General features: G+C 33.8%; 1 protein-coding gene across 1 annotated transcript in view; it reads left to right on the top strand.

The window, feature by feature from the left end:
• The window catches only part of LOC120429679 (tropomyosin Lep s 1.0101-like), a 31,611-nt gene extending 23,085 nt beyond the window's left edge, over nucleotides 1-8,526 (top strand). Inside the window, exons 2-5 of the mRNA XM_052706971.1 lie at nucleotides 3,367-3,729; nucleotides 3,786-3,856; nucleotides 3,919-4,053; nucleotides 4,116-8,526. Of these exons, the coding sequence (XP_052562931.1) occupies nucleotides 3,367-3,729; nucleotides 3,786-3,856; nucleotides 3,919-4,053; nucleotides 4,116-4,206 (660 nt within the window). The 3' untranslated portion in view covers nucleotides 4,207-8,526. The remainder of the gene's footprint in view (nucleotides 1-3,366; nucleotides 3,730-3,785; nucleotides 3,857-3,918; nucleotides 4,054-4,115) is intronic.
• Nucleotides 8,527-15,402: the final 6,876 nt, after the last annotated feature.

Raw genomic sequence — 15,402 nt, 5'->3', positions numbered from 1 at the left:
CCCCCTCCATTTTTGTACCCTCCCAAAAAATCAACTTTTTGGCGATTTTTGAGCGAAATCCCTATCTTCAAACGACGATAACTCAGGAACCACAAATCTTAGAGGGTCGGTCTTAGACTCAATTTTGAAGGAAATTGGACGTAGAATCCATTTCTGTGATCAAAATTTAGATTAAAATATGTTTTCTACCTGTATTCGGCAATTGAAAACTTTAAATGGCCGTGTCTCAAAACAGCCCTATTTATTTTTTAAATTTGACCTCACCATCGTATTCCCCGTCCGATTTTACATAAGAATCACTTATCGACAGAAAGGAATATGTTTCGCTTCTAGCAGATGCGACGAATGTAGCTGATGTAGGTAATCTCAAATACTCAAAACTTTAAAATTCGATATCTCTGGAACGAAACATATTCCTTTCTGTCGATAAGTGATTCTTATGTAAAATTGGCAGGGGAACACGATGGTGAGGTCAAATTCAAAAAATAAATAGGGCTGTTTTGAGATACGGCCATTTAAAGTTTTCAATTGCGCAATACAGGTAGAAAACATATTTTAATCTAAATTTTGATCACAGAAATGGATTTTACGTCCAATTTCCTTCAAAATTGAGTCTAAGACCGACCCTCTAAGATTTGTGGTTCCTGAGTTATCGTCGTTTGAAGATAAGAGTTTCGCTCAAAAATCGCCAAAAAGTCGATTTTTTGGGAGGGTACAAAAATGGAGGGGGTGGTCCGATTTGGATGAAATTCGGGATTTTTGCATGTTTTGATAGTCTCAACAGCTCTGCCAAATTTGAGCAGAATCGGAGATGGTAATTTTCAAATTTGCATTTTTTCTTGCACACTTCAGGTGGAATGACCCATATACTATTACAAAAATCAAAAAAGGTGCAAAAAAAGTTTGTACACCTTTCGAAAAATTAACAAAAATAAAATTATTTTTTGACAAATCACCATAAATCCAGTCTCCCAACTCCAAATATGTATTCTTGACTGATTAAAAAAATAACTTGGATTGTATATAAAGCACATCCGTGGAACTCTGAACAAATTCCTGTTCAAAAAGTGTGACGAGAGATCAGTTCATAACTGTTCTACGATAAATTTGTCCTGGATGATTTCTCAGCACACTACGATCTAATAAAAGAAAATGTATACCAGTGAGACTGACATTCGTAGCAACGAATCAAAACAAACAAGCTCATCACGAATTGCACCTTTTTAACAATCAACTAAAAATTTAGTGAAATTGTGTTTCCGATTAACTGACCACCCCGCGTTTTGTGTAACATCTTCTATAAACAACTATCCCAACCAGATTCCAAATTGAAAGTTGAAAAAACTTGGCCTGGTGGCATCAAGTAAGACAACGGAAGTGAGCACTTGGAGGCACATTTAAATTGTATCGTTGAAACATTTTTTTCCAATAACTAACCTACCTTTAAAGCGAAATGTTTATTTCGGTTCAACTTTTATCTTCTTCGTACAAGAATCATACAAATAAAACTCGTACCAGATCCAACTATCCCCAACCACCGGAAAACAATCCTTTCAACTGGCGCTTCACCGGTTCTCGAACAAGCAATGATCACACAATTCGGACAAGCATTGATTTCTATTCGGATTATGTTTTTTTTATCGAAATCCGTTTCTTTTAGGACGCAATGGAATGTTAACGAAAATGGTTCCTGAAAATGGGCGGAAATTTGTAAACATTTGAAAATTGTTTTTTGCATGGCCAGCTACGAATTTGTTTTCTTTTATGTGTATAACAGTTTATTCCAGTTTCTATCAGTCAAGGGGTTTTAAAGTTGTGTTTCGAGTTATTTGTTCAGGCTGGAGAAAAAAATCGTGCTGTTGATCAACCCCTCGGTTATACCTATTATAAAATCTGTTATAAACGTTGGAGCTCTCCACCGCTAGAGGCAGCACTGTATAAATCCCTCTTTTTGAATCTCAAGTTCTACCTATGTGATATAAAGTCTACTAACTACATAGTATAAAGGTTTAGATAACTCTGAAAATTCTATATAAAACTTATCTAAACTTAATTTTGCAAACTTTTAATTCAGGCAAAAACGTTGTTATGGTTTCGTTTGAGTAACCTGCCAAAAATGTATGGACTTTCGTAATTTTTGTTTTCGTGGATCAAACCTACTTTTTGCCCAGGTATTTAAAAACGTGGGTTTTATAGAAAACCTAGATGTATGGGTATCAAAACATCGGAAATTTTATGCCCTTTTCGATGCCACATAGGTTGACTTGTGAACCGTGGACCGGTTCGGATGCCGGCGGATTTTCCGACGACGTAATTCCGAGTTGGTACGAAATTCCAACGAAAAATCTATTCTATCGATACAAAGACCCCCAAAACGCTGTTATACCCACTCCAAAATGTATATTTAGCAATTCTATGGTAATATATTGACATTTAGTTGAATTAAAAGTTTGCAAAATTAAGTTTAGGTAAATTTTATATAGAATTTCCAGAATTATATAAACTTTTATACTAAGTAGTTAGTAAACTTTATATTCAATCCAAATTATTTTTTTAATCAGTCAAGGATGCATATTTGGAGTTGGGAGACTAGATTTATAGTAATTTGTCAACAAATAACTTTATTTATGTTAATTTTTCGAAAGGTGTACAAACTTTTTTTGCACCTTTTTTTATTTTTGTAATAGTACAAGCCTTACCCGACAAACTTCGTTCTGCCTTTTTTTCGTTTGTTGACATTTTTGATTTTTTGCTTATCCAGCCTCCTGTGATCAAAATATGACTTTACGTAACTTTCTCCATACAATTTGCCGATGCTCCGGGATCGGTTCCAGAGTGGCCAAAGTGTCAATTAGTTAGCGTATAAACCTTCCTTGGGCTTATACGATCCCAACGCAACAAAGAGCACCTCGATCCGACGCTCCGTATTCAACTGATTCGCGTTCGAACAAAACCGTCGAAATTTTTATATATATATAGATTTGTTATAATACTAAGTCTTTTTATAGAAATCATCTTATCATGAGCTTTTTAAAGCAAAATGTTTGGCATGAGTTTCTGAACAAAACGTAGTACTAGGTTTCTGTCAACATTAAATTGTTCACATGTTTCATCACAAAATGTGCATAGTGCCCAAGGGGTGTAAATACTTTTTTTTACATACTGTATATGGTTCTTGGCTACGCCCACTACTTGACCACTTTTGCTTTAACTAGAGCAATTTTTACTTAAAATTTGTTGTGTATGCTGGGGGGTTTGAACCATTGACCTCTGGATAATTATTCCAGTGCACGTTCTGATTAATCCACACAGGCACACAAGTGTTATCACTTATTTCATAATTAATTGCTTTTCATTTTTCAAAAGTTGGAAGCCCAGGATGCGGCAAAGAAAGCACAACAACAACACCAAAAACTGCAGCAAATGGAACAACAAATTCAAGTGTTGCAACAGGAACTGCAGCATGCAACTCAAGCAGCAAACCAGAAAGCAGCCCAGCAAGCAGGTATTTCCGAACATGATCGAAAGCAACTCGAAGCACAAATGAAACAAATCGAGGACGCCACTCGACTGCTTGAAAGTGAACGTAAGACATTCGAGGACCAACGAAAGGTTATCGAAAACAAGCGGAAAGAGCTGGAGGAGAAAGAAAAGAATTTAGTCGAGTTCGACAAGCAGCTTAAAAAACGAAAAGAACAAATGGACCAGCTGGAAAAGTCTCTTCAAAAGGTATTGTGTATGTTTTTTTTTAAGCGGTTTATCTGATGTAAAAAAATCTTTTTCAGGCTGGTGGCACTGCAGCAGCAGCAGGCGAATTGAACAAACAGTTAACAGAAACGCAGCAACAGCTAGATAAGTAAGTTAATAAAATTAAGAAGATTTTTCTATGATTTTACTAAATGTTAATTACCCTCTCAGGATTACAAAAGACTTCAATGAAGCTAAAGAGGACGCTCAACGATCGGCTGCCGAAACAGAACGATTGCTGCAACTTGTACAAATGACCCAAGAGGAACAAAATCAGAAGGAAAAGACCATTATGGACCTTCAACAGTAAGCTTTACATTAAGGTAAACTGCACTACAGTTTATAACCACATTATTTTTTTATTTCAGAGCTTTAAAAAATGCTCAAGCAAAACTCAAAACAGCACAGGCACAACCCCAAGATGCTGGACCAGCCGGTTTCCTGAAAAGTTTCTTCTAAGCATCGTGTTATTAAAAATCCACTGGTTAGTTATTCTTTTGGAATGGAGCTGTTGGAAACAGGAAGGTCATTTTAGAATACAGTTCTTCAGAAGCGAATGATGATGGCTTGAGCATCTGGCACATTCGCATTGCAACAGTATGGTTTTTCAAGGAAAACAAATCAAATATTTTTCCTAACATTGACTGGATAATGCGAAGGTTTGCAAATCGTTCACAAGCAATAGAACATCTGACAACATAAATTGACAAAGTGCGCCATGTTTGCGAGTAAACTGTTACAGAGACAAACTAATACAAACAATGCTGCCATATTGACTAATTAAGTTAAATATTAGATAATGTACTTTAAAGGTGATATATATCTAAGGATATCGCTGAGCTCGAACATATGAGGAAACAAGTCGAGAAAACCATTCTATTGCTGTTGAAAGAATCTTATTAATATATCATGTTCACAAGTTATTAGTTAGTTGAATAATTCTTTTTTTCAAACTACTAATAATTATGAACGTTAGAATCTTTTCCGATTTTTGAAGAACTTCACTGTTTTGAGCAAAACAACATTATTGTGGAAAAAAAAAGTATATTTGTTGGTTTAAAACGTTGCGTATTTTGAATAAAAAGGTCATATTTGGTTGTATCAATATCCAGCAAATGGAACGCAAGAAATAAGTTGGTGTAGCCAGCATTCCACATTTTCATCGGTGTTATATTTTCTTAGTTTTTGCAATAAAAACTACTATAATTATGTAAAAAATAGCTTGTTAACTAGCTAGCATCGATGCTGATGCAGGCTTAATTTGCAGTTAGTAGAAATAGCACAATTTTTTTTTTAATTTTCATCACTATAAAAAATCGCAAATGGTGCCAGCAATGGCGTCAACGCAAACTTCGTTCGAAAATGATATAGACAATAATTTAGCAGCACACTGTAAAATAAGATACACGTCATTTGATCCTTAAATCGAGACTTCGTATTACTATGAACCTTAAGGCAGAACATTATTTTTAAGAACCATTTAAACACAACTCAACTAAAAAGAAAACAAACAGTATTGCAAATAATGAAAACATCATAAAAAGCTGCTTTTTTATTTTCACCACGCATTTCTCCATGTTATCTGTTTTGAAATGTTGTCAGAAAACCAAACAAAATATTCGTCGATTTTGCACCTTAATCTATCGCTACAAAATGCACCCCTACGCCAAATTTTTAAATGATTAAAGAAATAAATTTCAACAACAAAACATTAATCTCTTTCCTTAAAACTCTTTGTGAGCAAAACTTATCAAATAAATTTCTCCAACTTGAACACACTTGTATCATTTTTTTCAATTCTATCAATCAAGAAAAAGAAAAGGAGACAAAAAATCAGTATGTATGTACGTGAGTTGTTCATGTCTATCGAGAAAATAGGTTTAGAAATCATTATTATTATTATTATAAAAAGTACCGAAAATGGAATACTGAAAACGCAATATTTTCTATGCGTAACATACTCAACAAAGTAAATGCATACTTACACACATCAACACAAAATATAGAGAACTTATCAAAAAGACGAGAAACCACATAGTTAATGTGACAAATCAAGAGTCTTGTTGTTACTACACTATTTTGATTACATTTTTGTTGAGAAATAGCAGTTCTACGCAATATGAATTGCATTGAGTTGAAGTTCATTCCAAAAATCAAGAAAAAACACAACTTGTTATACCTAGTACGATTAATTGAATCAAGCACAAATATAAAGATTTAAAAGGGATTTCATATTTCCAACTCTGACACAACTTTGAATGAATCACTATTTTCGGTACCTTACTGTAACATAAATTAATAATACAATTTCAGTTCAATAATCTCATGACCTGAGTCTAGCTTTTAACAATCGGTGTTGCGTCTGGCGATACGGAAAAAATAGAAAAATATATTATAGAACGACCAAAACCACATGTTATGCTAATAAATTACGTAAGTAAATATGCTGAATTTAACTAAGTAAATGATAATGCACTCGATGAAAATAAAGGAAAACCGTATTTATCGAAACGTACAGTTGCTGTTTTACTGTAAATAACTATTTACCAGTGAACGTAAGGAGAAGAACAAATACATTTTACCACAATCAACATTTTTTGTTGGATTTGTACACTACAAATTATTGGTCACGTTTCCAACTTACTGAGTGAACAAGCTATTCGGAAAATTGAATCTAAGTTCGACAGATGTAAATAGTAGTTTACAAAGCTGTGCGCAGAAGGTTGGAAATATGAGCAAATGTTTCACAACCTTTTCCAACAAAAGTCGTGACTGACATGCATTATTTTTTTCATCCCCAGATTCCGTATTGAACACCTTTGTCATACTTTCTTTGCATTGCACTTATGGTCATTATCATCAATGATGATTTGATCAGCATCGATGCTATTTATTTATGGTAATCAATCATGTTTTGAAATTTATATCAGTTTTGCATAGGATTTCCCTGAATGATTATTGTTCATATGTTAAATATAGTAATTATTTGTTTTTTTTTTCTTGTATCAAATAAGCCCTTACATTATCTTTAAACACATGCTAACTTTTTTCTGTTATTTAGTTTTCGATCAAATTGAATTTGAAAAGTGCCTTAAAAACATCATTGGAGCACAAAAGATATAGATTTGTTTTTTTGCCAACAAAAACAATAATTGACTTTCCAGCTTGAAAATAAATATTATGCAGTTTATTTTATTAACAAGATCATAATTTAAACCTAGCTGTAGAACTATATGAATTTGTGTACTCTATTCTATTATGACTGCTTAAAAGGGATATATTGGTATTAGTTTTTAATATTTAGTTCAAGTACAATGATCTTAACGGAGTTTCACAAAATTTAGCAACTGTACAATGTCTACAAAAACATGTGTTCATATTTAAGTATGGAAAAAAACTGAGATATTTTTTGCAAAAATATAAACAAAATTCAGATTGATTCCTGACATTAAATTGAAAGCTTGAAAAATCGATCAGATTATGGTAACATTTGCCCTGAAACCATTATTTTAACTTCAAAATGAAAACTATTTTATGGACATGAAACAGTAACTAAGAAACAACTCAAAACTGAAACTTGTTTCTAATTTCCTCTAAAAACTGTGTCTTTATGGATCGTTTTGTTCCTATTTTAATCGATTCTCAACCTTTCCTCCCCATTCATTAGATCTTTTCTTTTACATTGGAGAGTATGCTATAGGCCTATTCACAATGATGGGATTTTTCTACCAAAAAAAGGCCGCGTGATCTGTAAATAGTCTTTACAAACAAACAAAGCATTAATAAGTAAATAAAACCAGCAGCTGAATCAATTCAAAACAAGATTAAAATTGTTCAAAAATCCATTTTTTAAATATTCAAATTGATTCTTAAATAAAGGAATAATTTGCCTTAACTTGGTGATTCGTTTTTTTTCATTTTACAATTGTGGTTTTCTAAATAAAAAAAACATCCAACTTTTCCTGTCTCTCATTATAAAATCATATAGAAATTGTACTAGAAAACATTAAAAAAAAAACTTTCTTCTAGTCACTGGTATTTACATTTTGCTCAATAAAGAAACGAAACAAATCACTTACAGAACTATCCACAAGAACTTTATGAAAGCACGATCCAAGGATACAGATAGAAAACCAATTAACTTTTAATCTCTATAACTTTTCAATACGGCGTATCCTTGCGTCCTGTTGAAAAGTTATTGTAGATCTGATGATACGATTGCTCCAAATTTGTATTGATTATGATTTTGTTTAAAATCAATGTAACATTTTTTTGGTTTGGATTGGTTTTTATCATTTAATATGCACTGAAAAATAATCCTAAAATAATACTTATTGAAAAGAAGATAAAACCTTTACAACTAATTGACAGCATCAAGCAAGTGGACAGAGGACCATAACCAAAACAACATAAAACTATGCAAAATTGTTGCCACGCAATCACCTAATTGAGAAACAATCATTGTCATTCATATGATAGCCGCTGTCATTCAAACAGACATGAGTATTATGACACTAGAACTACTGAAAGTATTACTGAACAATGTTGGATGCATTGATCATAGTTACACAAACGATGTGCGAGTTACAAATTAAATCAAATTCATCATTCACGGTGCATCAATACGTGAAATTATTTCGGATAGGAAAAATATTATTGTTAGGTTTTGTCATTTTCATTTCGATAAAAATGTTTTGAAACAATCGTAAGGCGATTTAATTTATTCACATATCTCGAAATCCACGAAAATATATATATATACAAAAAAAAACAAAACAACCTAAGACACATTAAACTTTAAAGGAGCACTTAGAACTGCTGCTCGCTAACTGTAATTAATATTTAAGTAGTTAAAATATCTTTAATAAATTATTGATCGTATCAAATAAAAAGAACAAAATCGAAATTTGAGAATCGCAAAGCTATAAATTCAAATCACAACTGTATAGAATAGATCGATCAAAAGTAGAAATGGCACTGAGTCGTGGGAATTTGAGTCGTGGAAATTGCAGCAAATGGATATACAAAGGAAATAAAAAAACAACTGGAGAGAATAACCAAATTAAACCATTAAAAGTTGACACAACATAGAAAAGACTCTGATGAGCAAAAGCATTCCAAGAAATACTATTCGGTACCAACAATCGATTGCAAATCAAAGAAATAGAAGCATACCAATCGACGCTACATTATGTGTGCAAATAGTTAAGCGGTAATACAAATGTTAATATTATTAAAAATACAAAGTTTATTTCAGTTTTATATCACACATCATAAAAACTAGCTGAATCCACCTATGTGGTTGGTACCATCCTCACCAGCCATGCCAGATATACAGATAAATCTGTATTTGACAGATTTTTCGATCCCAAAAATCCAAAAAAAAACTGTAAATTCAGATTTTTGAAAAATTATTATATTTAAAATTTTCAACAATTCAGTAATTAAATTATGTTTTAATATAATTAAAAAGCTTTAATCTGCTGTTAAAAATATTAAAATTTCTTCTATGGCTTCGATATCGACATGATACAGATAAAATACAGATTAATTTTTAAGAAAATACAGATCTCCCATAAAATAATCTGGCAACGTTGATCCTCACCCATTACAAAAAGATCCTCACAAATCTTCAATCTCTTAGAACGGATGGAAAGGTCTTTAGATTACCTAGCCAACGATGGGTCAAATGACGGACGGAATGACAAAAAAAGTACATGAGTGGTCAAAACTTGAGGCAGGGTTGCCAGCTTTCAAATGTTTGGATTCGCTGGAAATATTATTTGTGGGGCTACTCAACAAAACTGAACAAGGAAATTAAAAAAACCCAAGTGCCCAAATAGTTCTGTTTATGTTGTGAGATAAATTCCAGCTTGTCCTCTACCCAGTGTTGCGATCCTCACGCGCTCGTGAACGCTCATTTTGCCCGATTTTTTCAGCTCGCGTTTGCCCCACGTTCACGCTCGCGCTCATTTTTCGCTCACGGAGCACTCACTTTGTAAATATCGCAAATCGTTTTACGTTTTTGAGAAAGTTTTTGTTTTTCAATTCTAGTTAGATTTTTTGCTTAAAGTGCAGCAGGTCAGTGAAAACATCACTTAGGAACATTTTTTTATATATTAATTGGAATAGCTTATTTTCATTACCGTAATCTGGAGCGAATCGGGACACATGAGGCGAGCTGGGACAGCAGGTTTAGCAATGTTGCAGCTGAATATTTTGATATTTTTTAGTGGTTTTGGTAAGACCAGATTCAGAGCAACAAAATGTGTACATTCGTTCTTAATTTTGAAACTTTTAACTGCTCTAAAACGTGCTGTCCCTATTCAGACCGTAGTCCCAATTCACCTCAGTTGACGGTACCTATGTTTTGCCTTCACTGAGGCAAGGCTATAAAATCACTCGAAATTTGAACTTCTTGAATATACCTTCTAGATATACCTTCACATATACATACATATCGACGCTTTGGTAAGTTCGATTGAATGTTATGTGCTTGGTTGATTAAAATATAACATTCAGCTGTTTTATGTACCTAAACAGTTTTTTGACTACCTTTCCAGCGTGCGGGTCAGAATGAGCAACAATTCGCATTCGCATTCGCATGGAGATGGTGATCTTAGCGGGTTGCAGACTGGATTTCGTCATGTATGTGGGATGATTGTCCAGCTCAGGTTGCATAGAAATTGATTAAAGGGAATTAAAACCAATTCTACCCGAACAGGACAGGCAGCACCATGAAAGCCATCCATTGCCGGCCGCTCCCATCTCCACCATACACCGGGACAGGAATAAGGATTAGGAGCACGGGAAGTGTTGATGCTGAACTTACTTAGAAAAAGGTAGCGAAACCGCAGGCTCTTTTTCCCAACCCTATTGTGGAACTCGATCAAACTGACCGTTTGACCAAATTTGATCGAATTTAAACAACAAGGCTGCGTAAGCATCGCGTGGAGTTGGTAGTTGTACAAGGTAAAGGTCTGGGAGTCGCCCTAAGCAAGCGATACGACCGTTGGCATAAGTGAGGTTAAAGGTTGGTTAATTTTATTCTCAAGGCAGACTATCGGAAGCTGCTGTCGAGACTGTTCCCGTTTAAATTTAATAAAATTTAGTATTTTCACTGGATTGAAATTTATTCTTAAGGCAAACAATCGGATGCTGCTGTTGAGAAACTTTTTATTTAGTTTTTGTTATGTTTGAATATTTTATCCCGACGCGAATCATTTTTTAAGATCCAATACTAGACAGCCGGCTGTGGAAATAATGGACCCGATAGGTATATTCAACTTTGTTGCCTTAAACATAAAATTCTATCGAATTGCTACTCAACTAGAAACACTTGTAGAAAAACGTTATTTTGATTACAAACGAATCACGAAGAAATATCTGAACAGCCCTAAACAATACATCAGATAATTTAAATCTAATCCTGAACTCATCTAAACATACAACCGCGTTTTTTTTTGTTCTGCTTTTCGATGCATTAATAGTTCAAAGCCAACAATAATTAACACGCGCGCGCATCAAAACCAGTCGCAACCGAAATAAAACTCTTTTATCTAAAAACCAGGCAACCCTGTCCACTCCTACACCACTACACTGCACCAGCGAAACTGCTAGCAGGCAGGCGACATCGAGCTTAGAAAGCCTAATCCAGCGTCCTAAAGCGCCTGGGAGCAGCCAAAGTGTTTGCTCAACATGGAGCGAACTCACCGGAAATATTTACAGCATACACACCAACACACCGACGTTGTCGGTCCGAAACATTACCAACACTACTAAACACCAGAAAATTTCGACAGGGGCTACTCACAAACACTAACGCATGGACTGGTCTCAGACAGGGGCTACTCACGAATACAACTGCGTGGGCTAGTAAGGTTTTGGTGACGGCCGAGTCTACTGTCACTTTGTTCTGGCACCACCCCCTTGTCCGACAGCCTCTACACGCTGCCAGAGACGGATGATGAATCATCATCATGATGATGACGACGACGCAAACACTAGCAGCAACAAAGCGCCACCCTCACACACCGCTCGCACTCGTGAGACCATTCCTGATTTTTTTTCCCAATTTCACAATTCCACAATCATTAAGTTACAATCGCGCCCTCCTCTCCCCTTCATCAACTCTCCGTAAGCACACGAAGCACGGCTCTCTTTCTCACACCGCCGCAAACAGGGCCCCCGTCGGACCCACAGATGATAGGTGAGCAATTCTCTACGAAATCGGTCTTTTTTCTTCAATTTTAATTTTTGTATTTTTTAATCCGACTGAAACTTTTTTGGTGCCTTCGGTATACCCAAAGAAGCCATTTTGCATCATTAGTTTGTCCATATAATTTTCCATACAAATTTGGCAGCTGTCCATACAAAAATGATGTATGAAAATTCAAAAAAATGTATCTTTTGAAGGAATTTTTTGATCGATTTGGTGTCTTCGGCAAAGTTGTAGGTATGGATACGGACTACACTGGAAAAAAATAATACACGGTAAAAAAAATTTGGTGATTTTTTTAATTTTACTTTTTATCACTAAAACTTGATTTACAAAAAAACACTATTTTTATTTTTTTTTATTTTTTGATATGTTTTAGAGGACATAAAATGCCAACTTTTCAGAAATTTCCAGGTTGTGCAAAAAATCTTTGACCGATTTATGAATTTTTTAATCAATACTGATTTTTTCAAAAAATCGAAATTTTGGTCGTAAAAATTTTTCAACTTCATTTTTCGTTGTAAAATCAAATTTGTAATAAAAAAGTACTTTAGTGAAATTTTGATAAAGTGCACCGTTTTCAAGTTATAGCCATATTTAAGTGACTTTTTTGAAAAAAGTCGCAGTTTTTCATTTTTTAAAATTAGTGCACATGTTTGCCCAGTTTTGAAAAAAATATTTTTGAAAAGCTGAGAAAATTCTCTATATTTTGCTTATTCGGACTTTGTTGATACGACCTTTAGTTGCTGAGATATTGCAATGCAAAGGTTTAAAAACAGGAAAATTGATGTTTTCTAAGTTTCACCCAAACAACCCACCATTTTTTATCGTCAATATCTCAGCAACTAATGGTCCGATTTTCAATGTCAAAATATGAAATATGATTTTCAATGTCAAAATATGAAATTTTCTGATCCTTTCGAAAAAAATATTTTCAAAATTTTCAAATCAAGACTAACATTTTAAAAGGGCGTAATATTGAATGTTTGGCCTTTTTGAAATATTAGTCTTGATTTGAAAATTCCGAAAATATTTTTTTCGAAAAGATCGAAAAATTTCACAAATGTTTCATATATTAACATTGAAAATCGGACCATTAGTTGCTAAGATATTGAAGATAGAAAATGGTGGGTTGTTTGGGTGAAACTTAGAAAACATCAATTTTCCTGTTTTTAAACCTTTGCATTGCAATATCTCAGCAACTAAAGGTCGTATCAACAAAGTCCGAATAAGCAAAATATAGAGAATTTTCTCAGCTTTTCAAAAATATTTTTTTTCAAAACTGGGCAAACATGTGCACTAATTTAAAAAAATGAAAAACTGCGACTATTTTCAAAAAAGTCACTTAAATATGGCTAAAACTTGAAAACGGTGCACTTTATGCACTTTTTATTGCAAATTTGATTTTACATCGAAAAATGAAGTTGAAAAATTTGTACGACCAAAATTTCGATTTTTTGAAAAAATCAGTATTGATTAAAAAATTCATAACTCGGTCAATGATTTTTTGCACAACCTGGAAATTTCTGAAAAGTTGGCATTTTATGTCCTCTAAAATATATCAAAAAATAAAAAAAATTAAAAATAGTGTTTTTTTGTAAATCAAGTTTTAGTGACAAAAAGTAAAATAAAAAAATCACCAAATTTTTTTTACCGTGTATTATTTTTTTCCAGTGTAGTCCGTATCCATACCTACAACTTTGCCGAAGACACCAAATCGATCAAAAAATTCCTTCAAAAGATACAGATTTTTGAATTTTCATACATCATTTTGTATGGACAGCTGCCAAATTTGTATGGAAAATTATATGGACAAACTAATGATGCAAAATGGCTTCTTTGGGCATACCGAAGGCACCAAAAAAGTTTCAGTCGGATTAAAAAATACAAAAAAAATCGAATGACCGAAATCCTAGAGAACTGCTCAGGTGTCATCGACTGACCAACACGAATACGGGTCAGAATGAGCAACAATTAAAAAAAAAGTCATTCCTTTGAATAAATCGTTCAGTGCTTGGAAACGGTTGATCATGTTTATAAAGTTAATCTTTCTCTTTCTCATTCTAGAAAAAAGGGCAGAATTGTTGAGACAGTTCCCTTTTTACAAAAAAGCCTCCACATTAGGGTGCCCAGAAAAAATGACCCCCTGCTCCACAAGCGGAGAACGAATTTTTGGGTTATTTTAAGCATCTGTGCAAATTTTGATTGAAATTGGATGAGATTAACCCATTGATACCCGAGCCTAAAGTTGGTAAAAAAAAATATTTTTCATACAAAAATTACATTTTTAAACCGCTAATAACTTTTCAGGATCGAGTTTCACAGCTTTGGTGTGTTCTACAAAGTTGTAGAGCGTTAAATTTCCAATGAGAATCTCACTTTTGATAATATTTGGATGGAAATAGCGCTCCGTGCAATCCAAATAATAACAAAATTGTTTTTTTTTTTTTTTAATACATTTTTTCGATTTTTCCCATACAAACTTCATCCTCGAGGGTAAATGTTGACCAATTTTGCTCATATTTGGCTCAGAGTCCTAAAATAGCTCAAGGAATAATATTCAGCTTGTGGAGCGAGTTTTTGAGAAAAAGTCCCATATTCTGGGCACCATACTTCACATTGCTAGTATTTGAAATAACCCATTTGAATCAAATAATATAAATTATCATGGGGGTGGCTCCTCTTCCCACAAGTAAATTATATTTAACACTTCCGCTACCAAGCATCTGAAAATATTCAATTACAGATTCAATAAATGTTTTTTTTTTTTTTTTGAAAATTGGAGTATCTCTAAAATATTCCGAATATGAGAGATGATTATACTTTTATAAAGCATACAGCTGGAGTTTTTTTTTTGAATGTCCAACAAAACAAATTTTATTTTTTGGTGTTTTAAAAATCGCCTTGAGTTAAAACTCCGGATTCTAAAAAAAATAAAATAAACATAATTTGTCAATTAATTCAATTTATGTGCATACCAAGCAATACAATGTAATTGGTCCAATGAAGATTTTAAACAAACAGTGCATCTCTTCAGGTCAATGATTTTTTACATTTAGAATGAGTTAGCTCTTTGTTAGCTCACTCAAGAGTGAATCATTCTGCCGCTTGGCAAATTCTGAATTTAAAATAGAACGTATATTTCGGTTCACCGACTTAATCCATTTCATTGCTTACTTTTGTTTGTTTGTTTGGCAACTTTCTTGTTTGTTTTTGCTGCCTGTGCTGAGATAGTTCTAGAAACTTCGTTTCAAACAGGCAGATGATTCAACAGGAAAAAACAACTACCTACTTTGGCTCACCAGCTCACGTGAGCGCAAAACGCTCCGGTGAGCGTGAGCGAGCAAGAGCTACCTGACAAAAACTCACGCTCCAGCTGGAGCGAGCACGTCTTCCGTGAGCGCTCGCTCATTCGCTACCCTGCCTCTACCCAACCC

The sequence above is a fragment of the Culex pipiens genome, chromosome 2 (genome assembly GCF_016801865.2).
Source record: "Culex pipiens pallens isolate TS chromosome 2, TS_CPP_V2, whole genome shotgun sequence".
In the NCBI taxonomy this organism is placed as follows: domain Eukaryota; kingdom Metazoa; phylum Arthropoda; class Insecta; order Diptera; family Culicidae; genus Culex; species Culex pipiens.
The sequence above is the reverse complement of the archived record's forward strand: the minus strand, read 5'-3'. Positions and strand labels throughout refer to the sequence as shown.